At 48.4% G+C, this 27,711-nt stretch overlaps 1 protein-coding gene across 1 annotated transcript in view; it reads left to right on the forward strand.

Annotated features, from left to right (window-relative positions):
- The window catches only part of RAX2 (retina and anterior neural fold homeobox 2), a 192,157-nt gene that overhangs the window by 87,081 nt on the left and 77,365 nt on the right, over positions 1-27,711 (forward strand). Inside the window, exon 2 of the mRNA XM_068271169.1 lies at positions 12,256-12,499. Within this exon, the coding sequence (XP_068127270.1) occupies positions 12,257-12,499 (243 nt within the window). The 5' untranslated portion in view covers position 12,256. The remainder of the gene's footprint in view (positions 1-12,255; positions 12,500-27,711) is intronic.

Below are 27,711 nucleotides of genomic sequence, written 5' to 3' on the forward strand. Positions count from 1 at the left end.
GCAGATGCTCAGTCCGATTTGGTAAAATTTTTACCATTTGCGGAATTTGCGCACAACAATCTGAAGAGTTCCTGTTCAGGATTTTCCCCATTCCAGGTAGTTTCGGGAAGATCACCCAAGTTTGCCCCGTTACCTGTAGCGTCTACACCATTCCCAGCCTTGGAGGATTGGCAGAGAGCTTTGAGGGAGATTTGGGGAATGGTTAAGAGGAACTTGGGGAAAGCTTTCCAGACCCAGAAGAAACAGGCAGATAAAAGGCAGTCTGTGGAATGGAAGTTTTCTCCGGGAGACATGGTATGGGTATCCACTCGGCATTTGGCCTTGAAGCAACTGTCACCCAAGCTGGGTCCTAGATTCATAGGACCATTTCCAGTGACCCGAAAGATTAATAATGTCACTTATGCAATTGATCTCCCAGCCAGCTTGAGAGGTGTGAGATCATTCCATGTGTCTCTGTTGAAGCCGGCAGTGCACGTGGATTCCTCTCCCCCCCCCCCCCCCCCTGTGTTGGTTGATAACCAACTTGAATATGAGATCGAAAAGATTCTGGACTCTCGCTTAGTGCAAAATTCTGTGCAGTATCTGGTCCACTGGAAGGAATATGGTGTGGAGGAAAGAACTTGGGTGCCAGATTGTCGCATGCATGTGGAAGAATTAGAAGAATTAAAGAAAGAATTTCATGACTCACATCCTGGGAAGCCGGGTAAGAAGTGTCCGGAGTCCACTCCTCAGGGGGCGGGGGGGGGGGGGGTACTGTAATGAATAGCGGATATGTCGCTGCGCGGTCTGGCGGCGGGGCGGCTGTCTCCGCGTTCAGACCGGCGGTTTCCGCACAGCAACTTGTGTTTTTGCCTGAGCCTTCTAGTGCACATAGATGGAGAGCTACGCGCGCGCGCGCGCCAGAAGACAGGACCTTTATGCCAGCAGGAGAGGTATCAGCTGATTAGGACGATCAGCTGATCCCAGCGGAACTCCTGATTGGCTGAGTGGCTGGGGATGGCGCTTGCGGAGCGTTGTAGTATATATAGATCTTCCTTGTCAGTTGTTGGTTGTCTGCCGTTGCGAATACTTACGTGTGAGCACTCAGACCTCAGTCAGATCCTACAGTGTGTTAGAACCAGTTGGAACTGGGAATTCACACTTAGCCACATTCTGCTCTTGATGTTTACTTTGTCATCACTGTGTTATACTTTAGGCCAGTTCCAGGGTGTTGAGACCAAGGACTTCACACCCAAGCATAGGATTACTGTGTCATTACTGTGTTATACTTTAGACCAGTTCCAGGGTGTTGAGACCAAGGACCTCACACCCAAGCATAGGATTACTGTGTCATTACTGTGTTATACTTTAGACCAGTTCCAGGGTGTTGAGACCAAGGACCTCACACCCAAGCATAGGATTACTGTGTCATTACTGTGTTATACTTTAGACCAGTTCCAGGGTGTTGAGACCAAGGACCTCACACCCAAGCATAGGATACTGTGTTATTCTTTAGACTAGTTCTCGGGTGTCGAGACCAAGGACCTTACCCCTCAGACTAGGATTGTGCTTGATATCTGTTATGACCTCTGGCTCTATTGACCTCGCTCTTGCTTTCTGATTCGGTACCTCTGCCTATCTGTCTACTGGTTGCCAACCTTGCCTGTACCCGGTTACCGAATCAGCCTTCTGTCTCTGTACCTTATCTGCTCGTGTGTTGCCGACCTGGCCTGTCTGACCCTTCTGACTGTCACTCGTCCCTCGAGTGATCAGTCTGTCTATACTATCCGTGACACTAATCCACCAGGTGTCAGTTAGCTGCAAGGACCTCCTGCTCCTCAGAGAGTCCTTCCTGCAGTTCAGCCAGTGGCCTCTACCCCATAGGAGTCCACTGGCTGCAGTACAGTCTGATTCCCAGTCCATCAGGGAATCACTGGCTGCAAGATATTCTCTATCTCCTCCTCTTAAAGAGATAGTCCCTGCACAGCCAGAGGCCACCTGCCCCTCAGGTGGTCACTGGCTTCAGTAGTATCTGTGTCTCTCGGTCCTCGGGAGATAGCTTTACAGTTGCACTAAGCACTTACACTTCATTAGGTGTCCAGAGGTTAGTCATACTTGTATTATTGGTGATTCTGCAGATCATCCATAATCAGGTATACATCTGTATTGTTGGTGATACTGCAGATCATCAATAATCAGATACTCTCTGTGTGCTGACACCAATCGTTACAATGCCTCTCAGAAATTATCACAACTTAATATCCTATATAGAAATTTATTAACCCCTAAACGTCTTTTCTCTATGAATTATAGAGAGGATCCAATTTGTTATAGGTGTAGTAGAGATCATGGAGACCTGTTACATATGCTCTGGCGTTGCCCTAAGCTACATAGATACTGGGCGGCAGTGTTGGACCTTATTGACACGGTTTCTAAACAGCGCTGTAATAGAACTGTTCAAGTGTGTATTTTGGGCCTGTCTTCCGAGCCCAAATTACAGGAGCACACCCAGATTATGGTGCATCGCTTTCTATTCCAAGCCAGGAAACTAATCCTAATGAAATGGAAGGATACAAACCGTCCAACTGGTGATATTTAAACAGGTCAATGCATACTTACAAATGGAAAGACTTATTTATGTCCATAGGAATGCTTTACATAAATTTGATAACATTTGGGAAGGCTGGTTAGACACTCCTGGACTACCAGATTTTTCTCTAATTCAGGACAGGATATTTGGTGGTCTTAATTGATAGTTGGCAGAGTGGTTAGTTTTACTCCACTTATAGAAGGGGCCTTGTAGCTTCTCACATGAGGATACTTCTGTATAGGAAAACTATTATTGGGATAATGTCATGATATGGGGGTACCGGGGCCATCTCACTGCTTTAGGTTGATACAATTTTCATGTTTGATCTTTGTATGAAGGGTGTTTCTGCTGCATGTAATGATATTTGGATACAAAGTATTTTGTACTTGATTTTTTTTGTGTTTAATAAAGGCTGATTTAAAAAAAAAAGTATACAACAGCTGCAGATCAGTGTAACACTAAGGCACTTATGATAGGAATTATTCTCACACTTATTGTGGCAGAAATAGAAGTTAAATAGGATGAGCTTGTTCTGATATTTTTGAAATTAGTTCATTCGTTTTTACTTCAATACCTGTCCCCCGGGGCCACTGTGTCTTTAATAGTAAACCTGGTGATCCTTAGAACTGGAATTGAGGGACAACAACATCTTGATAGTTTCTCTAAATCTTCCACTCTGACAACAAACATGTTTTATTTGTTGAAGGCTCACAATAGGAAGTAAGAGAAATTCTACTAAATGAGAACAAGAACAAAAATGGCAATAAAAAAAAAAAGCTCCTAATCCTCTCAGCTCATTATAGTTGAATACAGTCGATTAAATAAAAAAAAAAAAACTCAACAGTATTGAATGGTATATCATTTTTTTAACTAACGTAGTTTTACAAACTACATTCATAACGTACATTATATTTATATGTAAAAGCTAAAAAAATGATTTAACCACTTCACCCCAAGGCGGTTTTTACCCTAACGGACAAGAGAGATTTTCACCTTTCATTTGCCAATAGCTTAATTACTACTAATCACAATGAAATGATCTACCGTATTTCGCACCGTATAAGACGCTCCGGAATATAAGACGCACCTAGGTTTAGAGGCCAAAAACCAAGAAAAAAAACAAAAAACTAAACCTGGTGCATCCATATTTCAGGAGCACCTTGTACATGACCTCCTGACCTCCCCCAAATGGTGTCCTCATGTGTCCTGCTGTCTGCCCCCAGCTGTCTGCCCCCATGGTCCTGCTGTCTGCCCCCAGCTGTCTGCCCCATGTGTCTGCTGTCTGCCCCCATGGTCTTGCTGTGTGCCCCCATGGTTCTGCTGTGTGCCCCATGGTCCTCCTGTGTGCCCCCATGGTCCTGCTGTGTGCCCCCATGGTCCTCCTGTGTGCCCCCATGGTCCTCCTGTGTGCCCCCATGGTCCTGCTGTGTGCCCCATGGTCCTGCTGTGTGCCCCCATGGTCCTGCTGTGTGCCCCCATGGTCCTCCTGTGTGCCCCCATGGTCCTGCTGTGTGCCCCCATGGTCCTTCTGTGTGCCCCCATGGTCCTGCTGTGTGCCCCCATGGCCCTGCTCTCTGCCCCCCATGTGTCCGCTCTCTGCCCCCCATGTGTCCGCTCTCTGCCCCCATGTGGCCGCTCTCTGCCCCCCATGTGTCCGCTCTCTGCCCCCCCCCCCCCGGGTTGCCTCTACCCCTCGTTCTGGTGTCCTCGGTCCCCCCTGCGTGTCCTCGGGTCGGGCCTCCCTGTGTGAGAAATAGCAGCACTTACCTTCTCCATCTTGCCCGCGGCGATTGAAGAGATCCGGCTTCAGTGGGCGGCTTCCTCCAGTGCCGGCTTGTAAAGACGCGTCATCGATGACACGTCATTACAAGCCGGCACTAGAGGAAGCCGCCCACTGAAGCCAGATGTCTTCAATCGCCGCGGGCAAGATGGAGAAGGTAAGCGCTGCTGTTTCTCACCCAGGGGGGACCCGAGGACACGCAGGGGGGACCCAAGGTGCGGGTAGAGGGAAGCGGGGAGGAAGGAGACGGCCACAGCAGCACCACAGGCAGGGAATCCCCGACGGCGGGTCGCGGTTCATATCGGCGGGCGTTCGGAAGTCGGGGATTCCCTGCCTTTGCCGTATAAGACGCAGGGACTTTTTCTCCCCATTTTTTGGGGAGAAAAAGTGCGTCTTATACGGCGAAAAGTACGGTATATCTTGTTTTCTTCACCACCAATTGGGCTTTTTGGGGTTGATATTTGTTTTCAGTTTTCTATGCATTTTAAAGGGAAATACAAGGAAAAATACACTATTTCTCCCATTTCATCCCCTATGGTTTTAATATAAACACTGCTACTGTACATAAAACCCACACATTTTATCTGCCTATTTGTCCTGGTTATCACAAGGTTTTAATTATGTCCCTGTAATGATTGGTGTCAGCACACAGAGAGAATCTGATTATTGATGATCTGCAGAATCATCAATAATACAGATGTATATTCGATTATGGATGATCTGCAGAATCACCAATAATACAAGTATGACTAACCTCGACACCTAATAAAGTAAAGTGTTTGGTGTAACTGTAGGATATCTCCCGTGAGGCGGGAGACACAGACAGCTCGGCCAGGAACCACCTGAGGGGCAGGTGGTCCTCGGCTATGCAGGAACTATCCTCTCGAGAGAGGAAATAGAAAGAACCTTACCACCCGTGATACTTGGTGATCAGATGTTGACTGTACTGCAGCCAGGGGGCTCCAAGGAGCAGAGGCCACTGGCTGTGAGCAGGCCGGACTCTCTGAGGAGCAGGAGTCCTAACAGCTAACTGACACTTGGTGCAGTAATGTCACAGCTAGTACAGACAGACTGAGCACTCAAGGGATGAGTGACAGCCTGGAGGGTTGGGCAGGCCAGGTCGGCAACACACGGGCAGATAAGGTACAGAGACAGAAGGCTGGTTTGGTAACCGGGTACAGACAGGGTTTGGCAACAGGTAGGCAGATATGCAGCGGTACCAAATCAGTAAGCAAGAGAGAGGTCGACAGAGCAAATAGTCATAACATATATAGAACAGAGTCCTAGCCTGGGGTGTGAGGTCCTTGGTCTCGACACCCGGGAACTAGTCTAGAGAATAACACAGTAATGACACAGTATTCCTAAACTTGGGTGTGAGGTCCTTGGTCACAACACCCCGGAACTGGTCTAAAGTATAACACAGCAATTACACAGTATCCCTAAGCTTGGGTGTGAGGTCCTTGGTCACAACACCCTGGAACTGGTCTAAAGTATAACACAGCAATGACACAGTATCCCTAAGCTTGGGTGTGAGGTCCTTGGTCACAACACCCTGGAACTGGTCTAAAGTATAACACAAGCGTAATCTGGCTAAGTGTGAATTCCCAGGACCTCCTGGTTCTAACACACTGTGGGATCTGACTGGTCTGAGTGCTCACACGTAAGTATTCGCAACGGCAGACAACCAGCAACTGACAGGGAAGATGTATATATGGTGCAGCGCTCCTCAGCGCCACCCAGCACCACTCAGCCAATCACCCACTGCGCTGGAATCAGCTGATCGTCCTGATCAGCTGATCCCTCTTCTACTGGCATAAAGGTCCTGCCTCCCAGCGCGCGCGCGCGTAGCTCTCCATCTGTGTGCACTAGAAGGCTCAGACAAACCAGACGCATGCTGCTGTGCGGAAACCGCCGGTCTGAACGCGGAGACAGCCGCCCCGCTGCCAGACCGCGCGGCGGTGTCTCCGCAATCCATTACAGTACCCCCCCCCGAGGAGTGGACTCTGGACACTTCCCACCAGGCTTCCCAGGATGTGAGTCATGAAATTCTTTCTTTAATTCCTCCTCATGCATGCAACAATCTGGCACCCAAGTTCTTTCCTCCACACCATATCCTTACCAGTGGACCAGATACTGCACGGAATTCTGCACTAACCGTGAATCCAGAATCTTTTCAATCTCATATTCTGGTTGGTCATCAACCAACACGGAGGGGGGGGGGGGGGGGGGGAGAGGAATCCACGTGCACTGCTGGCTTCAATAGAGACACATGGAATGATCTCACACCTCGCATGCTGGCTGGGAGACCAATCGCGTAAGTGACATTATTAATTTTCTTGGACACTGGGAATGGTCCTATGAATCTAGGACCCAGTTTGGGTGACAGTTGCTTCAAGGCCAAATGCCGAGTGGATACCCACACCAAATCTCCTGGAGAGAACTTCCACTCTACGGACCGCCTTTTATCTGCCTGTCTTTTCTGGGTCTGGAAAGCTTTCCCCAGGTTCTTCTTAACCATTCCCCAAATCTCCTTCAAAGCCCTCTGCCAATCCTCCAGGGCCGGAAATGGTGTAGATGCCACTGGCAACGGAGCAAACTTAGGTGATCTTCCCAAAACTACCTGGAATGGGGAAAATCCTGAAGAAGAGCTTTTCAGGTTGTTGTGCGCAAATTCTGCAAACGGCAAAAATTTTACCCAATCGGATTGCGCATCTGCAACATAACATCTGAGAAATTGTTCTAGGGATTGGTTAACTCTCTCGGTCTGGCCATTGGTCTGTGGGTGGTAGCCTGATGAGAATGCAAGGTCCATATTCAGCTGATGGCAAAAGGCTCTCCAAAACTTAGATACAAATTGGACTCCCCGATCTGACACTATTTTCCGGAATGCCATGCAGCCGGAAAATGTGCTGGATGAAGAGATCTGCCAATTCCTGGGCCGAGGGGAGTCCTTTCAAAGGAACAAAATGAGCCATCTTGCTGAATCTGTCTACTACCACCCAAATGACCGTCTTGCCCTCAGACCTGGGGAGTTCTCCCTCAAAATCCATGGACAAATGGGTCCATGGTTCACTTGGGACTGGTAAGGGTTGTAAAGTACCAACAGGATCCTGACGAGAAGGTTTACTCCTAGCACACACTGCACACTCTCTTACAAACTCCTTACAGTCTGTTGCCAATGTAGGCCACTAAGCACATATGGCCAGTAAATCCTGAGTTCTGGTGGCCCCGGGATGACCAGCATTCTTGTGGGAATGAAACAGCTGTAAGAGTTGTAGACGGAAAGGCAATGGCACAAACATGACCTCATCAGGCTTCCCCTCTGGAACATCCTGTTGGTAAGGGCTCAGAGTGACTGTCCAATCCTTCCAGGTCTCAGTGACCGCCAGAACTACCTTCTGAGGTAGTTTGGTCTCAGGGGCTGAGGGCTGTACTGTCTCGGGCTCGAAACATCTGGACAAGGCGTCGGCCTTGATGTTTTTACTACCAGGAGTATACGTAATTACAAATCTGAATCTTGCAAAGAACAGGGACCACCGAGCCTGACGGGGGCTAAGTCTCTTGGCACCCACTATGTACTCCAGATTTTTATGATCTGTATAAACTGTGATAGTATGTTCTGCACCTTCTAGCCAATGTCGCCATTCCTCAAAAGCTAATTTGATGGCTAAAAGCTCCCGGTTGCCTATATCATAGTTTCTCTCTGCGGGTGAAAACCTACGAGAGAAGTAGGCACATAGGTGGAGTTTGCCCTGTAAGCCCGATCGCTGAGACAATACAGCCCCCACCCCCACCTCTGAAGCATCAACCTCCACGATAAAGGGGAAGGTGACATCCACATGTCTCAATATAGGTGCGGAACAGAACAGTTTTTTCAGTGTAGAAAAAGCAGCATGTGCCTCTGCTGACCAGTGGTGAGTATCAGCCCCCTTCTTGGTGAGACTGGTGAGGGACGAGACTACTGTAGAGTACCCCTTTATAAACCTCCTGTAGTAGTTGGCAAAGCCCAGAAATCTCTGGAGTGCCTTCAGTCCCACAGGCTGAGGCCACTCCAAGACAGCAGAAACCTTCCCTGGAACCATAGAGAGGCCAGACGTAGAGATAATGTACCCCAAGAATGCAACAGAGGTTACTTCGAAAAGGCATTTCTCTAGTTTAGCGTAAAGCAGATTCTGTCTTAACTTCCCTAGAACAAACTTAACATGCTTTCGATGTTCCCAAAGATTGGATGAGAAGATCAGTATATCGTCCAGATAAACTAAGACGAACTTCCCCAACACCTCCCTGAATACCTCATTAATCAACTCCTGGAAGACGGCCGGAGAGTTGCACAACCCGAAGGGCATCACCAGATACTCGTAGTGCCCATCGGGCGTGTTAAAGGCCGTCTTCCATTCGTCACCATCCCTAATACGAATTAGGTTGTATGCACCTCTCAAATCTAGTTTCGAGAAAATCTTGGCGTTAGTAACCTGAGTGAATAAATCGTCAATCAAGGGTAAAGGATAACGATTTTTCACTGTGATTTTGTTTAAGCCTCGATAATCAATGCAGGGAGGAAGGCCTCCATCTTTTTTCTTTACAAAAAAGAATCCTGCCCCTGCTGGTGAACGAGAGGGACGGATGAAACCCTTAGCCAAGTTTTCTCTGATGTATTCCTGCATTGCCAGTTTCTCAGGCCCAGACAGATTATAGAGGTGACCCCTGGGAGGCATACAACCAGATCTTAAATCGATGGGACAGTCAAAGGTACGGTGGGGGGGAAGTTTATCTGCTGATTTGGGACAGAATACGTCAGCAAATTCTGCGTATTGTTTTGGCACACCATTAATCTGAATCTTGGTGTTACCCACGGTTACTTTCCGCTAGACAGTGAAGATAACAATGGGTAGACCAGCTCGTTAGCTGACCTGAAACCCAATCTATCTGAGGAGAGTGAAGTTGTAACCATGGCATGCCAAGAATGACGGTGGAGGTTGCCATACTCAGGACCAGAAATTGTAGATTCTCCTCATGTAGCACCCCAACTCTGAACCTCAAATTCGGGGTTCAAGACAGGGGATGTCTACTTTGCAGAGGAGAGTCATCTACTGCAGTGACCAAAACCTGTTGGTCTAATGGGAGTATAAGAACCTCCACATTTTTTGCAAACTCGTTACCTATAAAGTTAGCCGCTGAACCAGAGTCTATGAACGCTTCAGTGGTAACAGTCTGGCCCTCCCATGTGACAGAACAGGGAAGGAGCAAACGATTATTGTTTAGAGGTAATGACTGCGCGCCTAGGGTATTACCTCTGACTACACCTAGGCGGCAGCGTTTCCCGACTTTTTGGGACAATTCTGCACCTTATGACCCTCCTTTGCACAGTATAAACAGAGCTGTTCTGTTTTCCTGTGATTCTTTTCCACCCGTGTTAATTTGTACTGTCCAATTTGCATTGGCTCTGGCGGAGGTGAGACGGGGGGAGGAGAGGCGTAGGAGACATACCTTACAGTGTTCATACCCCGGGTTTGTTTCTGATAACGTAAACGGTGATCAACCCGTACTGCTAAAGCGATTGCCTCATCAATAGATTTTGGTTCAGGGTGTTCCAACATCAAATCAGAGACTGCGTCTGACAACCCTGATAAAAAACAGTCTAACAATGCAAATGTCCCCCCCCCCTAGCTGACACAGACCACTTCCTGAATTCAGCTGCGTAGACTTCTACCGGATCCTTGCCTTGACGCAAAGTCTTAAGCTTCCACTCAGCAGTGGAGGCAATGTCCGGATCATCATAAATTATGGCCATGGCCTTAAGAAAAATCTCAACTGATGTTAAAGCCTCATGCCCTACCTGAAGGCTATATGCCAAAGTTTGAGAATCCCCTGAAAAGAGGGGCTTAATTAATGTAATTCTCTGTGCCTCAGTTCCTGATAAATTGGGTCTTAGCTCAAAATACCACATTACTCAATTTTTAAAGTTCTGAAAGTCAGATCTATGACCAGAAAACCTTTTGGGTACAGACATACGTAAGTCTGTAACTGGAGGGGATTGCACTGCATTTACAGCCGTCTGAAGGACCTGTATGGACCCAGACAATGCAGTGATCTGGGTCTGATGACCGTCCAGCACCCTGATGAAATTCTCCACCGAGGTGGTGAGTGCATCAAGACGGCTGTTGAGTGCGTCCATTTTGTTTTTCGGATCTGCCGTTCTGTAACGATTGGTGTCAGCACACAGAGAGAATCTGATTATTGATGATCTGCAGAATCATCAATAATACAGATGTATACTCGATTATGGATGATCTGCAGAATCACCAATAATACAAGTATGACTAACCTCTGGACACCTAATAAAGTGTAAGTGTTTGGTGTAACTGTAGGATATCTCCCGTGAGGCGGGAGACACAGACAGCTCGGCCAGTAACCACCTGAGGGGCAGGTGGTCCTCGGCTGTGCAGGAACTATCCTCTCGAGAGAGGAAATAGAGAGAACCTGATTACCCGTGATACTTGGTGATCAGATGTTGACTGTACTGCAGCCAGGGGGCTCCAAGGAGCAGAGGCCACTGGCTGTGAGCAGGCCAGACTCTCTGAGGAGCAGGAGTCCTAACAGCTAACTGACATTTGGTGCAGTAATGTCACAGCTAGTACAGACAGACTGAGCACTCAAGGGATGAGTGACAGCCTGGAGGGTCGGGCAGGCCAGGTCGGCAACACACGGGCAGATAAGGTACAGAGACAGAAGGCTGATTCGGTAACCGGGTACAGACAGGGTTTGGCAACAGGTAGGCAGATATGCAGCGGTACCGAATCAATAAGCTAGAGAGAGGTCGACAGAGCAAATAGTCATAACATATATAGAACAGAGTCCTAGCCTGGGGTGTGAGGTCCTTGGTCTCGACCCCAAGGAACTAGTCTAGAGAATAACACATAATGACACAGCATTCCTAAACTTGGGTGTGAGGTCCTTGGTCACAACACCCCGGAACTGGTCTAAAGTATAACAAAGCAATGACACAGTATCCCTAAGCTTGGGTGTGAGGTCCTTGGTCACAACACCCTGGAACTGGTCTAAAGTATAACACAGCAATGACACAGTATCCCTAAGCTTGGGTGTGAGGTCCTTGGTCACAACACCCTGGAACTGGTCTAAAGTATAACACAAGTGTAATCTGGCTAAGTGTGAATTCCCAGGACCTCCTGGTTCTAACACACTGTGGTGTCTGACTGGTCTGAGTGCTCACACGTAAGTATTCGCAACGGCAGACAACCAGCAACTGACAGGGAAGATGTATATATAGTGCAGCGCTCCTCAGCGCCGCCCAGCACCACTCAGCCAATCACCCACTGCGCTGGAATCAGCTGATCGTCCTGATCAGCTGATCCCTCTTCTACTGGCATAAAGGTCCTGCCTCTCAGCGCACACGCGTGTAGCTCTCCATCTGTGTGCACTACAAGGCTCAGACAAACCAGACGCATGCTGCTGTGTGGAAACCGCCGGTCTGAACGCGGAGACAGCCGCCCTGCTGCCAGACCGCGCGGTGGTGTCTCCGCAATCCATTACAGTCCCTAGTACAAATTATGGTGGCAATATATAATTTGGAATTAAAGGTGTATTTTTTATTTGGTGTTTTTTCCCCCCACTATTTTTATGTGCATGGGAATGCATGAGCATGTGCACCCGCGGGAGCACGCACGTGCACACACGCGCACAGCGGCAGCAGCACTGTCTGACTTATAAAAACGTCCTTTAGCCATTAAGAGGCTTTAGCAGGACGTTTTTATAAGTCAGCATGTCATTAAGTGGTTAAGTTTAGGCCTTACTTAATAGTTAATTAAGCTCAAACATGACATTACTCCATAATTTTTCATACAGAAATTCTGTGAAAACAGGAGGTAATAATTGATTCTATTTCTAGGATGTTTCTTGACAAATGCGAAGGAGACTTGTGTGATCTTAGAGGAGAAAGTACACCAACAACATGTCCTGCAGGAGGGGAAGAAGATGATCTTCCAAAAAAGAAGCACCGCAGAAACCGTACAACCTTCACTACCTACCAGCTGCATGAGCTAGAAAGAGCATTTGAGCATTCCCACTATCCAGATGTATATAGCAGGGAGGAGCTTGCTATGAAAGTTAGCCTGCCAGAGGTCCGAGTCCAGGTGAGATTACTCCTTATAAATGTAGACTGTATTTATGAACAGTTAAAGTCAAGTCCTACTTCATAGAGCCAAATTAATCCATGCCATGCACTGATGAGGATCAACCAATCCGAAACAGTCTGTATGCATGTTGGATTATTATGGCTCTGTACTAATTACAAGCTGACACATCATTGCATTCCAGCAGATCTGGAGGTGTGTTTAGCTTCTAAGGACGACAATGGCTAATTTGCATATATTCAGCAGTGATGCACTGGGAGACATCTCGGAGCTCACTCCACCTGAATTATTGCAAATACTTTCTGTTTTAAGAAAGCAAACTTTTGTTTTTCTTATATTTATTTATAATTGTTACTGTATTTATGCTATTTTAAAATAACTTATAATTTACTTCTGAGTATGGAAGCACATACCTAGTGAGGAGTAATTTCTTAATGTAAACAGTGGCAATGACGTGTGAGTATCTAACCACTTCAGTACCAGCAGCCTCTGCCCTCTTAAGGACCAGAGACTCCAGGTACCAAAACAGGGCTTACCCACATCATGCCGCATGGACCCGTCGCTCTCGCCGTTCACGCTGCTTGTTCGTTTCTGCCGTTGATGGGACAACAGAGCTCCATGAGCTGGTCAGGAGCTGATTTCATTGGCTCCTGACGCTGTGATCCCTGTGAGATAATGTGATTGGAGAGACGGGAGAGCGGTATGATCGGCAGTAGTGGGGGGAGCGTGTGGCACAGAGATTTAAATCTACACCCAGGCAGGTATAACAGGTACCAAACAGGGTGTAGATTTCAGTCAGCCTGGTCTGGAAGCTAGTTACACAAAGGTGAAATCAGTAATGGAAATATATTCCATTTATGATCAGAACCTCGTCTTAAAGGACAACTCAATAGAGAGTAGATTCCGCACTAGGTCAGTGGAAACAAACTTCGCTTTATTGAATCACGTACATGACAAGCTAAAATCCATCACCACATGCTGACATGTTTCGGACGTTACACGTCCTTAATCATAGCTAAGGACGTGTAACGTCCGAAACATGTCAGCATGTGGTGATGGATTTTAGCTTGTCATGTACGTGATTCAATAAAGCGAAGTTTGTTTCCACTGACCTAGTGCGGAATCTACTCTCTATTGTACTGGATTTGGGGTTCGAGCAGCCCGTCTTTCCTGCACTGTTGGTGGACGGAGCCGTGAGCGGAGTTCCACCTACATCACAATTAAAGGACAACTGTAGCAAGAGGTATGTGGAGGCTGCCATATGTATTTCCTTTTAACCACTTGCCGACCGCCCACAGCCGATGGGCGGCGGCAAAGTGGACGCCGAAAGGACCGCAATACGCCAATGGGCGTTGCGTCCTTTCGGCATGCCAGGGGAGCGATCGCGTCACTGGTAACGCGCACTTCCCCCGGCAACTGGCCCCGCCCACCCGCGACGACAACCCGCCGGCCGTTCAGAAGCGCCGGCGGGTTGTTAACCCCACGATCGCCGCTACAAAGTGTATAATACTCTTTGTAATGTATACAAAGTGTATTATACAGGCTGCCTCCTGCCCTGGTGGTCCCAGTGTCCGAGGGACCACCACTGCAGGCTGCAGCCACCCTAGTCTGCACCCAAACACACTGATCTGCCCCCCCCTGCCCCCTGATCGCCCACAGCACCCCTCAGACCCCCCCTACCCACCCCCCAGACCACTGTTTGCACCGAATCACCCCCCTAATCACCCATCAATCACTCCTTGCCACTATCTGTCAACGCTATTTTTTTAATTCCCTAAACTGCCCCCTGGGGACTCCTGATCACCCCCCACCCCTCAGACCCCTGATCACCCCCCCCCCCCCCGTGTACTGTATGCATCTATCCCCCCTGATCACCTGTTAATCACCCATCAATCACCCCCTGTCACTGCCACCCATCAATCAGCCACTAACCTGCCCCTTGTGGGCAATCTGATCACCTACCCACACCATCAGATCGCCTGCAGACCCGACGTCAGATCACCTCCCAAGTGCATTGTTTACATCTGTTCTCTCCTCTAAACACCCACTAATTACCCATCAATCACCCCTATCACCACCTGTCACTGTTACCCATCAGATTAGACCCTAATCTGCCCCTTGCGGGCACCCAATCACCCCCCCACACGCTCAGATTGCCCTCAGACCCCCCCTTATCAAATCGCCAGTGCATTATTTACATCTGTTCTTCCCTGTAATAATCCACTGTTCACCTGTCAATCACCTATCAATCACCCATCAATCACCCCCTGTCACTGCCACCCATCAATCACCCCCTGTCACTGCCACCCATCAATCAGCCCCTAACCTTCCCCTTGCGGGCAATCTGATCACCCACCCACACCATCAGATCGCCTGCAGACCCGCCTTCAGATCACCTCCCAAGTGCATTGTTTACATCTGTTCTCTCCTCTAAACACCCACTAATTACCCATCAATCACCCCCTGTCACTGCTACCCATCAGATTAGACCCCTATCTGCCCCTAGGGCACCCAATCACCCGCCCACACCCTCAGAATGCCCTCAGACCACAGCCCTGATCACCTCACCAGTGCATTGCTTGCATCTATTCCCCCCACTAATCACACCTTGAGACACCCATCAATCACCTCCTGTCACCACCTGTCACACCCTAGCACACATACCCATCAGATCAGGCTCTTATTTGCCCCGTGTGGGCTCCTGGTCACTCGGCCAAACCCTCAGATCCCCCTCAGACCCCCTTCCGATCACCTCCTCAGTGCATTGATTGCATCTATTTTCCCCTCTAACCACCCCCTGAGACACCCATCAATCACCTCCTGTCACCCCCCTAGCACTCCTATCCATCAGATCAGGCCCAATACAACCTGTCATCTAAAAGGCCACCCTGCTTATGACCGGTTCTACAAAATTCGCCCCCTCATAGACCACCTGTCATCAAAATTTGCAGATGCTTATACCCCTGAACAGTCACTTTGAGACATTTGGTTTCCAGACTACTCACGGTTTTGGGCCCGTAAAATGCCAGGGCAGTATAGGAACCCCACAAGTGACCCCTTTTTAGAAAAAAGACACCCCAAGGTATTCTGATAGGCGTATGACGAGTTCATAGAAGATTTTATTTTTTGTCAAAAGTTAGCGGAATTTGATTTTTATTGTTTTTTCACAAAGTGTCATTTTTCACTAACTTGTGACAAAAAATAAAATATTCTATGAACTCACCATACACCTAACGGAATACCTTGGGGTGTCTTCTTTCTAAAATGGGGTCACTTGTGGGGTTCCTATACTGCCCTGGCATTTTAGGGGCCCTAAACCGTGAGGAGTAGTCTAGAAAACAAATGCCTCAAAATGACCTGTGAATAGGACGTTGGGCCCCTTAGCGCACCTAGGCTGCAAAAAAGTGTCACACATGTCATATCGCCATACTCAGGAGAAGTAGTGTAATGTGTTTTGGGGTGTATTTTTACACATACCCATGCTGGGTGGGAGAAATCTCTCTGTAAATGGACAATTGTGTGTAAAAAAAAATCAACAAATTGTCATTTACAGAGATATTTCTCCCACCCAGCATGGGTATGTGTAAAAATACACCACAAAACACATTATACTACTTCTCCTGAGTACAGCGGTACCACATGTGTGGCACTTTTTTGCACCCTAAATGCGCTAAGGGGCCCAAAGTCCAATGAGTACCTTTAGGATTTCACAGGTCATTTTGCGACATTTGGTTTCAAGACTACTCCTCACGGTTTAGTGCCCCTAAAATGCCAGGGCAGTATAGGAACCCCACAAATGACCCCATTTTAGAAAGAAGACACTCAAAGGTATTCCGTTAGGAGTATGGTGAGTTCATAGAAGATTTTATTTTTTGTCACAAGTTAGCGGAAAATGACACGTTGTGAAAAAAAAAACAATTAAAATCAATTTCCGCTTACTTGTGACGCACAAAAAAATATTCTATGAACTCACCATACTCCTAACGGAATACCTTGGGGTGTCTTCTTTCTAAAATGGGGCCATTTGTGGGATTCCTATACTGCCCTGGCATTTTAGGGGCCCTAAACCATGAGGAGTAGTCTTGAAACCAAATATTTCTCCCACCGAGCATGGGTATGTGTAAAAATACACCCCAGAACACATTATACTACTTCTCCTGAGTACGGCAATACCACATGTGTGGCACTTTTTTGCAGCCTAACTGTGCTAAGGGGCCCAAAGTCCAATGAGCACCTTTAGGCTTTACAAGGGTGCTTACAATTTAGCTCCCCCAAAATGCCAGGACAGTAAACACACCCCACAAATGACCCCATTTTGGAAAGTAGACACTTCAAGGTATTCAGAAAGGAGCATAGTGAGTCCGTGGCAGATTTCATTTTTTTTTTTTGTCGCAAGTTAGAAGAAATGGAAACTTTTTTTTTTGTCACAAAGTGTCATTTTCCGCTAACTTGTGACAAAAAATAAAATCTTCTATGAACTCACCATGCCTCTCAGTAAATACTTTGGGATGTCTTCTTTCCAAAATGGGGTCATTTGGGGGGTATTTATACTATCCTGGAATTTTAGCACCTCATGAAACATGACAGGTGGTCAGAAAAGTCAGAGATGCTTCAAAATGGGAAAATTCACTTTTGGCACCATAGTTTGTAAACGCTATAACTTTTACCCAAACCAATAAATATACACTGAATGGATTTTTTTTTTATCAAAGACATGTAGCAGAATAAATTTGGACAAAAATGTATACAGAAATTTTACTTTATTTGAAAAATGTCAGCACAGAAAGTAAAAAAAAATCATTTTTTTGACAAAATTCATGTCTTTTTTGATGAATATAAAAAAACTAAAACTCACAGCAGCAATCAAATAGCACCAAAAGAAAGCTGTATTAGTGACAAGAAAAGGAGGTAAAATTCATTTAGGTGCTAGGTTGTATGACCAAGCAATAAACCGTGAAAGCTGCAGTGGTCTGAATGGAGAAAAAGGCTCTGGTCCTTAAGGGGTATAGAAAGACTGTGGTCCTCAAGTGGTTAAACAACATTTGCCTGTCTATGCTGATCCTCTGTAGAGGTGTAGCGAACGGTTCGCCGGCGAACGGTTCCAAGCGAACTTTTGCGGAAGTTCGATTCGCCCCATAATGCACTATGAGGGTCAACTTTGACCCTCTGCATCACAGTCAGCAGGCACATTGTAGCCATTCAGGCTACACTAAGCCCTGGAGCCCCACCCCCTCTTATATAAGGCAGGGTCCGGCGGCCATTAGCCTCACTCGTGTGCCTGCTAGAGAGAGGAAAGGGACAGCTGCTGCAGACTTTTTCTCCTAGGGACAGATTAGTTAGGTTCTAGGCTGCTTTGCTTGCTCCTGACTGATTATTATTGCTTTTAAAGCACCCAGCAACAGCTCTTTTCAGAGCTCAACCTGTACATTTTTTTTTCTGTGTGTCAAACTGACACTTTTGTTGCATGCACAGCCTTGCTAATTGATATTGTGTGTGCCACTGCCAGCAGCCCAGCACATTCAGTGACTACCTGTGTGTGTGACAGGGAGCTGCACATTGTACTACCTAGTACTGCATATACCCCAGTACCTGTTGTGTTTACTTAACCCACCTCATCACTGCATATACCTAGCTTTGTGTTGAGTGAACCCAGCTCACTGCATCTAACTACCCAGTACCTGTTGTGTTTACTTACCCACCTCATCACTGCATATACCTAGCGTTGTGTTGAGTGAACCCAGCTCACTGCATCTAACTACCTGTTGTGTTGAGTGTGAACCCACCTGGCCACCTCGCTGCATCTAACTACCTGTTGTGTTGAGTGAGAACCCACCTCACTGCATCTTAAGTACCTTAACTGTTGAGTGAACCCAGCTCACTGCATCTAACTACCCAGTACCTGTTGTGTTTACTTAACCCACCTCATCACTGCATATACCTAGCTTTGTGTTGAGTGAACCCAGCTCACTGCATCTAACTATCCAGTACCTGTTGTGTTTACTTAACCCACCTCATCACTGCATATACCTAGCGTTGTGTTGAGTGAACCCAGCTCACTGCATCTAACTACCTGTTGTGTTGAGTGAGAACCCACCTGGCCACCTCGCTGCATCTAACTACCTGTTGTGTTGAGTGAGAACCCACCTCAGTCACTGCATCTTAAGTACCTTTACTGTTGAGTGAACCCAGCTCACTGCATCTAACTACCCAGTACCTGTTGTGTTTACTTAACCCACCTCATCTCTGCATATACCTAGCGTTGTGTTGAGTGAACCCAGCTCACTGCATCTAACTACCTGTTGTGGTGAGTGTGAACCCACCTGGCCACCTCGCTGCATCTAACTACCTGTTGTGTTGAGTGAGAACCCACTTCACTGCATCTTAAGTACCTTTACTGTTGAGTGAACCCAGCTCACTGCATCTAACTACCTGTTGTGTTGAGTGTGAACCCACCTGGCCACCTCGCTGCATCTAACTACCTGTTGTGTTGAGTGAGAACCCACCTCACTGCATCTTAAGTACCTTTAATGTTGAGTGAACCCAGCTCACTGCATCTAACTACCCAGTACCCGTTGTGTTTACTTAACCCACCTCATCACTGCATATACCTAGCTTTGTGTTGAGTGAACCCAGCTCACTGCATCTAACTACCCAGTACCTGTTGTGTTTACTTAACCCACCTCATAACTGCATATAATTAGCGTTGTGTTGAGTGAACCCAGCTCACTGCATCTAACTACCTGTTGTGTTGAGTGAGAACCCACCTGGCCACCTCGCTGCATCTAACTACCTGTTGTGTTGAGTGAGAACCCACCTCAGTCACTGCATCTTAAGTACCTTTACTGTTGAGTGAACCCAGCTCACTGCATCTAACTACCCAGTACCTGTTGTGTTTACTTAACCCACCTCATCACTGCATATACCTAGCGTTGTGTTGAGTGAACCCAGCTCACTGCATCTAACTACCTGTTGTGTTGAGTGATAACCCACCTGGCCACCTCACTGCATCTAACTACCTGTTGTGTTGAGTGAGAACCCACCTCAGTCACTGCATCTTAAGTACCTTTACTGTTGAGTGAACCCAGCTCACTGCATCTAACTACCCAGTACCTGCTGTGTTTACTTAACCCACCTCATCACTGCATATACCTAGCGTTGTGTTGAGTGAACCCAGCTCACTGCATCTAACTACCTGTTGTGGTGAGTGTGAACCCACCTGGCCACCTCGCTGCATCTAACTACCTGTTGTGTTGAGTGAGAACCCACCTCACTGCATCTTAAGTACCTTTACTGTTGAGTGAACCCAGCTCACTGCATCTAACTACCTGTTGTGGTGAGTGTGAACCCACCTGGCCACCTCGCTGCATCTAACTACCTGTTGTGTTGAGTGAGAACCCACCTCACATCATCTTAAGTACCTTTACTGTTGAGTGAACCCAGCTCACTGCATCTAACTACCTGTTGTGTTGAGTGTGAACCCACCTGGCCACCTCGCTGCATCTAACCACCTGTTGTGTTGAGTGAGAACCCACCTCACTGCATCTTAAGTACCTTTACTGTTGAGTGAACCCAGCTCACTGCATCTAACTACCCAGTACCCGTTGTGTTTACTTAACCCACCTCATCACTGCATATACCTAGCTTTGTGTTGAGTGAACCCAGCTCACTGCATCTAACTACCCAGTACCTGTTGTGTTTACTTAACCCACCTCATCACTGCATATAATTAGCGTTGTGTTGAGTGAACCCAGCTCACTGCATCTAACTACCTGTTGTGTTGAGTGAGAACCCACCTGGCCACCTCGCTGCATCTAACTACCTGTTGTGTTCAGTGAGAACCCACCTCAGTCACTGCATCTTAAGTACCTTTACTGTTGAGTGAACCCAGCTCACTGCATCTAACTACCCAGTACCTGTTGTGTTTACTTAACCCACCTCATCACTGCATATACCTAGCGTTGTGTTGAGTGAACCCAGCTCACTGCATCTAACTACCTGTTGTGTTGAGTGATAACCCACCTGGCCACCTCACTGCATCTAACTACCTGTTGTGTTGAGTGAGAACCCACCTCAGTCACTGCATCTTAAGTACCTTTACTGTTGAGTGAACCCAGCTCACTGCATCTAACTACCCAGTACCTGCTGTGTTTACTTAACCCACCTCATCACTGCATATACCTAGCGTTGTGTTGAGTGAACCCAGCTCACTGCATCTAACTACCTGTTGTGGTGAGTGTGAACCCACCTGGCCACCTCGCTGCATCTAACTACCTGTTGTGTTGAGTGAGAACCCACCTCACTGCATCTTAAGTACCTTTACTGTTGAGTGAACCCAGCTCACTGCATCTAACTACCTGTTGTGGTGAGTGTGAACCCACCTGGCCACCTCGCTGCATCTAACTACCTGTTGTGTTGAGTGAGAACCCACCTCACATCATCTTAAGTACCTTTACTGTTGAGTGAACCCAGCTCACTGCATCTAACTACCTGTTGTGTTGAGTGTGAACCCACCTGGCCACCTCGCTGCATCTAACTACCTGTTGTGTTGAGTGAGAACCCACCTCACTGCATCTTAAGTACCTTTACTGTTCAGTGAACCCAGCTCACTGCATCTAACTACCCAGTACCTGTTGTGTTTACTTAACCCACCTCATCACTGCATATACCTAGCGTTGTGTTGAGTGAACCCAGCTCACTGCATCTAACTACCTGTTGTGGTGAGTGTGAACCCACCTGGCCACCTCGCTGCATCTAACTACCTGTTGTGTTGAGTGAGAACCCACCTCACTGCATCTTAAGTACCTTTACTGTTGAGTGAACCCAGCTCACTGCATCTAACTACCTGTTGTGGTGAGTGTGAACCCACCTGGCCACCTCGCTGCTTCTAACTACCTGTTGTGTTGAGTGAGAACCCACCTCACTGCATCTTAAGTACCTTTACTGTTGAGTGAACCCAGCTCACTGCATCTAACTACCTGTTGTGTTGAGTGAGAACCCACCTCACTGCATCTTAAGTACCTTTACTGTTCAGTGAACCCAGCTCACTGCATCTAACTACCCAGTACCTGTTGTGTTTACTTAACCCACCTCATCACTGCATATACCTAGCGTTGTGTTGAGTGAACCCAGCTCACTGCATCTAACTACCTGTTGTGTTGAGTGAGAACCCACCTGGCCACCTCGCTGCATCTAACTACCTGTTGTGTTGAGTGAGAACCCACCTCAGTCACTGCATCTTAAGTACCTTTACTGTTGAGTGAACCCAGCTCACTGCATCTAACTACCCAGCACCTGTTGTGTTTACTTAACCCACCTCATCACTGCATATACCTAGCGTTGTGTTGAGTGAACCCAGCTCACTGCATCTAACTACCTGTTGTGTTGAGTGAGAACCCATCTGGCCACCTCACTGCATCTAACTACCTGCTGTGTTGAGTGAGAACCCACCTCAGTCACTGCATCTTAAGTACCTTTACTGTTGAGTAAACCCAGCTCACTGCATCTAACTACCCAGTACCTGTTGTGTTTACTTAAACCACCTCATCACTGCATATACCTAGCGTTGTGTTGAGTGAACCCTGCTCACTGCATCTAACTACCTGTTGTGTTGAGTGTGAACCCACCTGGCCACCTCGCTGCATCTAACTACCTGTTGTGTTGAGTGAGAACCCACCTCACTGCATCTTAAGTACCTTTACTGTTGAGTGAACCCAGCTCACTGCATCTAACTACCTGTTGTGTTGAGTGTGAACCCACCTGGCCACCTCGCAGCATCTAACTACCTGTTGTGTTGAGTGAGAACCCACCTCACTGCATCTTAAGTACCTTTACTGTTGAGTGAACCCAGCTCACTGCATCTAACTACCTGTTGTGTTGAGTGAGAACCCACCTCACTGCATATAGCTAGCATACCCCCGAGATGGACAAAATGGACAAACCAGGTAGAGGAAGAGGTAGAGGCAGACCCAGAGAAAGGCCACCAGGCACCAGCAGGTCTGTGGCTGTGCGAGGTGGTGTTGCTGTGATTTCGTGCGGACCTGCCCCAAAATACAGTGCTCAGAAGAAGGCACGTGCCATCACTTCCCAAAATCGTGAGGAGGTGATTGAGTATTTAACACAGAACACCTCATCTCCCGCAGCCACCAGCGCTACAACAAGCACCACATCCGCTGCATTTGACACTTCGCAGGAGTTATTTGGTGGTGGTGGTGAAATCACTGATTCCCAGCCACTACTGCAACAAGAACAAGAAGGCGCAGGTACACCACCTCCTACGTCTGAGTTGGCGATAGTATAGACGTAACGTGTGTGGATGGGGATGATGGTGGACCACCTGAAGTTGGTGCACTTGAGGAGGTGTCTGAGGAAAGCGCAGTTGCCCAGGAGGATTATGATGACGATTATACGGATACCACATATGTTCCCGGTAGAGGAGATGACCAGGTGGACAGTTCAGAGGAGGAGTCAGAGAGGAGTAGGAGGAGACGACTCCATGATAGAAGCAGAGGGAGCTCATCCTCAGAAACAGCTGGGGGCAGTGTCCGGCGCCATGTATCACCAGCTATGGCCAGCCAGCCAACATGCCCTTCAACGCCAGCTGCTGATGCCACCCTAGCGCCATCACCCCAGGGGGGTTCAGCGGTTTGGAAATGTTTTAACGTGTGTGTCTCAGATTGGAGCAAAGCCATCTGTTGTCTCTGCCAGCAAAAATTGAGCCGTGGAAAGGCCAACTCTCACGTAGGGACAAGTGCCTTACGAAGGCACCTGGAGAGAAGGCACAAACAGCTATGGCAACAACACCTGAGGAAAAGCAGCACCCCTCAAAAGACAAGCCACCCTCCTTCTCCTCTTCCTCCTTCAGATGCATCGTCTTCATCCACTTTCTCCCTTGCATCTTCACAGCCACCCTCCTCCACACCGCCTCTTCCCTTCAGCGGTTCCTTCTCCTCTGCCCACAGCAGTACCCAGCTGTCCGTGAAGGAAGTATTTGAGCGGAAGAAGCAAATGTCTGCCAGTCACCCTCTTGCCCGGCGTCTGACAGCTGGCGTGGCGGAACTATTAGCTCGCCAGCTATTACCATACAAGCTGGTGGAGTCGGAGGCTTTCCGTAAGTTTGTGGCCATTGGTACACTGCAGTGGAAGATACCAGGCCGCAATTATTTTTCACAAAAGGCCATACCCAAACTGTACCGTGCAGTTGAGAGGCAAGTGGTGTCATCTCTGGCACACAGCGTTGGGTCAAGGGTCCACCTGACCATGGATGCCTGGTCTGCCAAGCACGGGCAGGGCCACTACATTACATACACCGCCCATTGGGTCAACCTGGTGACCGATGGCAGCAAGCAGGGAGTACGTGACTGCGCAGAGGACCGACTTGTCACACCTCCACGGCTTGCAGGCAGGCCTCCAGCCACCTCCTCTCCACCTGCTATCACCGCTTCGCTGTCATCATCCTCCTCCTCCTTGGCTGGTGCCGCCATCTCCTCTCCAGCTACACAGCCCCAGCACCCCAGGGCCTATGCTGCATGCCAGGTGCGATGGTGTCATGCAGTGTTAGACATGTCTTGCCTGAAAGCGGAGAGTCACACTGGAGCAGCTCTTCTGGCTGCTCTTAACAAACAGGTGGAGCAATGGCTGACCCCGCACAAGCTTGAGATCGGCAACGTGGTGTGTGACAACGGCAGCAATCTCATTGCTGCGTTGAATTTGGGAAAGCTGACATACCCTGCATGGCACATGTGCTTAATCTGGTCGTGCAAAGATTTGTGTCCAAGTACCCAGGCTTAGAGGACGTCCTGAAGCAGGCCAGGAAGTTGTGTGGGCATTTCAGGCGCTCTTACAAGGCCATGGCACGCTTTGCGGACATTCAGCGTAGAAACAACTTGCCGGTGAGACGCCTGATTTGCGATAGCCCGACTCGCTGGAATTCCACCCTGCTGATGTTCTCTCGCCTACTAGACCAGGAGAAAGCCGTCACCCAGTACCTGTATCATTACAGTACAAGGACACAATCTGGGAGGATGGGGATGTTGTGGCCCAACAACTGGACACTGATGCGAAATGCATGCAGGGTCATGGAGCCATTTGATGAGGTGACCAAACTGGTGAGTCGCGATGAGGGCACCATCAGCGACTTGATCCCCTACGCCTACTTCCTGGAGCGTGCCGTGCGTAGAGTGGTGGATACAGCTGTGGAGGAGCGTGAACAGGAAGAGTTAGGGCAGCAGGAGTCGTGGGAGCCATTTACACATGAACCCGATGTTTCCACAACACCGGCGGCAGCACAGAGGGGGGAGGAAGAGAAAGAAGAGGAGTCGTGTGGGGAAGGAGAGGAGTTAGACTCTGATGATGGTGATGATGAGGAAGGTGTTTCTGTGGAGGAGGAAGAGGCGACGGAAGGAGAACAACCGCGGCAGCCATCACAGGGGGCTTCTGCTGCTCCACGTTCCCGTGGTATTGTTCGTGGCTGGGGGGAGGAAGAGGAGTTGCGTCCCGTCACTGAGGAAGAGCAAGAGGAGATGGAGAGTACGTCTGCATCCAGATTTGTGCAGATGTCCTCTTTCATGTTGTCCAGCCTGTTGAGGGACCCCCGTATCAAAAAACTCAAGACGAATGACCTGTACTGGGTGGCCACGCTACTAGACCCTCGGTACAGGCACAAAGTGGCGGACCTCTTACCAACTCAACAAAAGGCGGCAAGGATGCAGTACTTGCAGAACAAGCTGTCGATGATGCTTTACAATGCATTTAAGGGGGATGTGGCTGCACAACGCAATCAAGGTACCACTGGCAGTAACCCTGCTCCTCCCAAGTCCACGCAGGCAAGAACAGGAAGCTCCAGCGATCTCAGGGTGATGTCGGACATGCGGACGTTCTTTAGTCCAACTCCTCGCCATAGTCCTTCCAGATCCACCCTGCACCAACGCCTGGACCGGCAGGTAGCCGACTACCTGGCCTTGAGTGTGGATGTAGACTCTGCGAAAAGCGACGATGAACCCTTCGACTACTGGTTGCGCAGGCTTGACCTGTGGCCAGAGCTGTCCCAATTTGCCATACAACTTCTCTCTTGCCCTGCCGCAAGCGTCCTGTCAGAAAGGACCTTCAGTGCAGCTGGAGGCATAGTTACTGAGAAGAGAAGTCGCCTAAGTCACGACAGTGTTCAGTACCTGACCTTTATCAAAATGAATGAGGAATGGATCACGGAGGGCTACTGCACGACCGAAGACTAAGTCAGTCCCCACACACAGCATCTCTGCCTGCAGGCCGCTTGACTGCCTTCTCCGCCACTACCAACAGGGTCCAGGACTCTAGGCGGATTCCTGAATTTTTAAGGCAGCTGCTAGCAGCGGCCGCTACACTAATTTTTCTGGTGCGTGTACATGTGCCCATCCCCCTTCATGATCATTACCTTGCCGCGGTGAAGGGGCTTGCGCATCACAATGAAGCAATGACCGCCGACTATTTGAGTGTCTCGGGTGGGGGTGGCACACAAAAGATAATAAGGTCGTTGCTTCATTGTGGTCAGACCAAATTTGATCAGCTGGACAGTCACTGTTCTGTCATTCAGCTACATCAGCCGGGCGAGCATATGGGCTGAAAAGCCACCATCACCTGCACTCTCGTCATGGTGCGCACCAGTCCAGCACGGCCGTCACTACACAAACGGCTGTTTGCAGTCACTGCATACCTTTCACTGCATCTGTGACTGCACATTATACCTGGCAGTCAGTGCATAACTTGCACTTGAATGGATACACTTTCAAACAATTTAAAAATACAACCATCTAAACTTTCAAACTATTTAAAAATACAACCATCTATCATTTTCAAAAAATGTAAAAAAAGGGCAAAAAAACTTGCCCTCCGTAAAACATTCTTGGCAAATGCTTTCGACTTGGTTTGTCTTCCGCTGGCTCAAGGGTCCATCTGACCACAGATGCCTGGTCTGCAAAGCACGGTCAGGGCAGCTACAGCATGGGTCTCAGCAGGCTCCCACTTCAGGCCGGAATCCAACCTTCATTCCCCGCGGTGACAATGGCAGACTTGCCCTCCATAACGGATTCCCGTTAAAGGATTTAAAGTTAATTCATTTCAATTAGGGCCGCAAAAGGTCCTCCTGAGTCCTGTATTGTTATTTTTGGTCACTACTTCGGGGCGGGCGTGCATGCCTGCCTGCCTCCCTCCTTGCCTGGATGTGTGGTGGTAGACGTTGATCAGGCTCCAACTCCGGAACGCAATACAAGAGGGAGCTCGTCCTCAGAAACAGCTGGGGGCAGTGTCCGGCGCTATGTATCGGCCGCTATGGCCAGACAGCCAACATGCCCTTCAACCTCAGCTGCTGATGCCACCGTAGCGCCATCAGCCCAGGGGGGCTCAGCGGTTTGGAAATTTTTTAACGTGTGTGTCTCAGATCGGAGCAAAGCCATCTGTTGTCTCTGCCAGCAAAAATTGAGCCATGGAAAGGCCAACTCTCACGTAGGGACAATTGCTTTACGAAGGCACCTGGAGAGAAGGCCCAAACAGCTATGATTGGCAAGAACACCTGAGGAAAAGCAGCACCCCTCAAAAGACAAGCCGCGGAGAACAACCGCGGCAGCCATCACAGGGGGCTTCTGCTGCTCCACGTTCCCATGGTATTGTTCGTGGCTGGGGGGAGGAAGAATGGATACACTTTTAAACAATTTAAAAATACAATTATCTAAACTTTCAAACAATTTAAAAATACAACCATCTAAACTTTCAAACAATTTAAAAATACAACCATCTATCATTTTCAAAAAATGTAAAAAAAGGGCAAAAAAACTTGCCCTCCATAAAACATTCTTGGCAAATGCTTTCGACTTGGTTTGTCTTCCGCTGGCTCAAGGGTCCATCTGACCACAGATGCCTGGTCTGCAAAGTACGGTCAGGGCAGCTACAGCATGGGCCTCAGCAGGCTCCCACTTCGGGCCGGAATCCAACCTTCATTCCCCGCGGTGACAATGGCAGACTTGCCCTCCATAACGGATTCCCGTTAAAGGATTTAAAGTTAATTCATTTCAATTAGGGCCGCAAAAGGTCCTCCTGAGTCCTGTATTGTTATTTTTGGTCACTACCTCGGGGCGGGCGTGCATGCTTCCCTGCCTCCCTCCTTGCCTGGATGTGTGGTGGTAGACGTTGATTAGGCTCCAACTCCAAGACGCAATACAAGAGGGAGCTCGTCCTCAGAAACA

The sequence above is a fragment of the Hyperolius riggenbachi genome, chromosome 1 (assembly GCF_040937935.1).
Source record: "Hyperolius riggenbachi isolate aHypRig1 chromosome 1, aHypRig1.pri, whole genome shotgun sequence".
NCBI lineage: Eukaryota > Metazoa > Chordata > Amphibia > Anura > Hyperoliidae > Hyperolius > Hyperolius riggenbachi.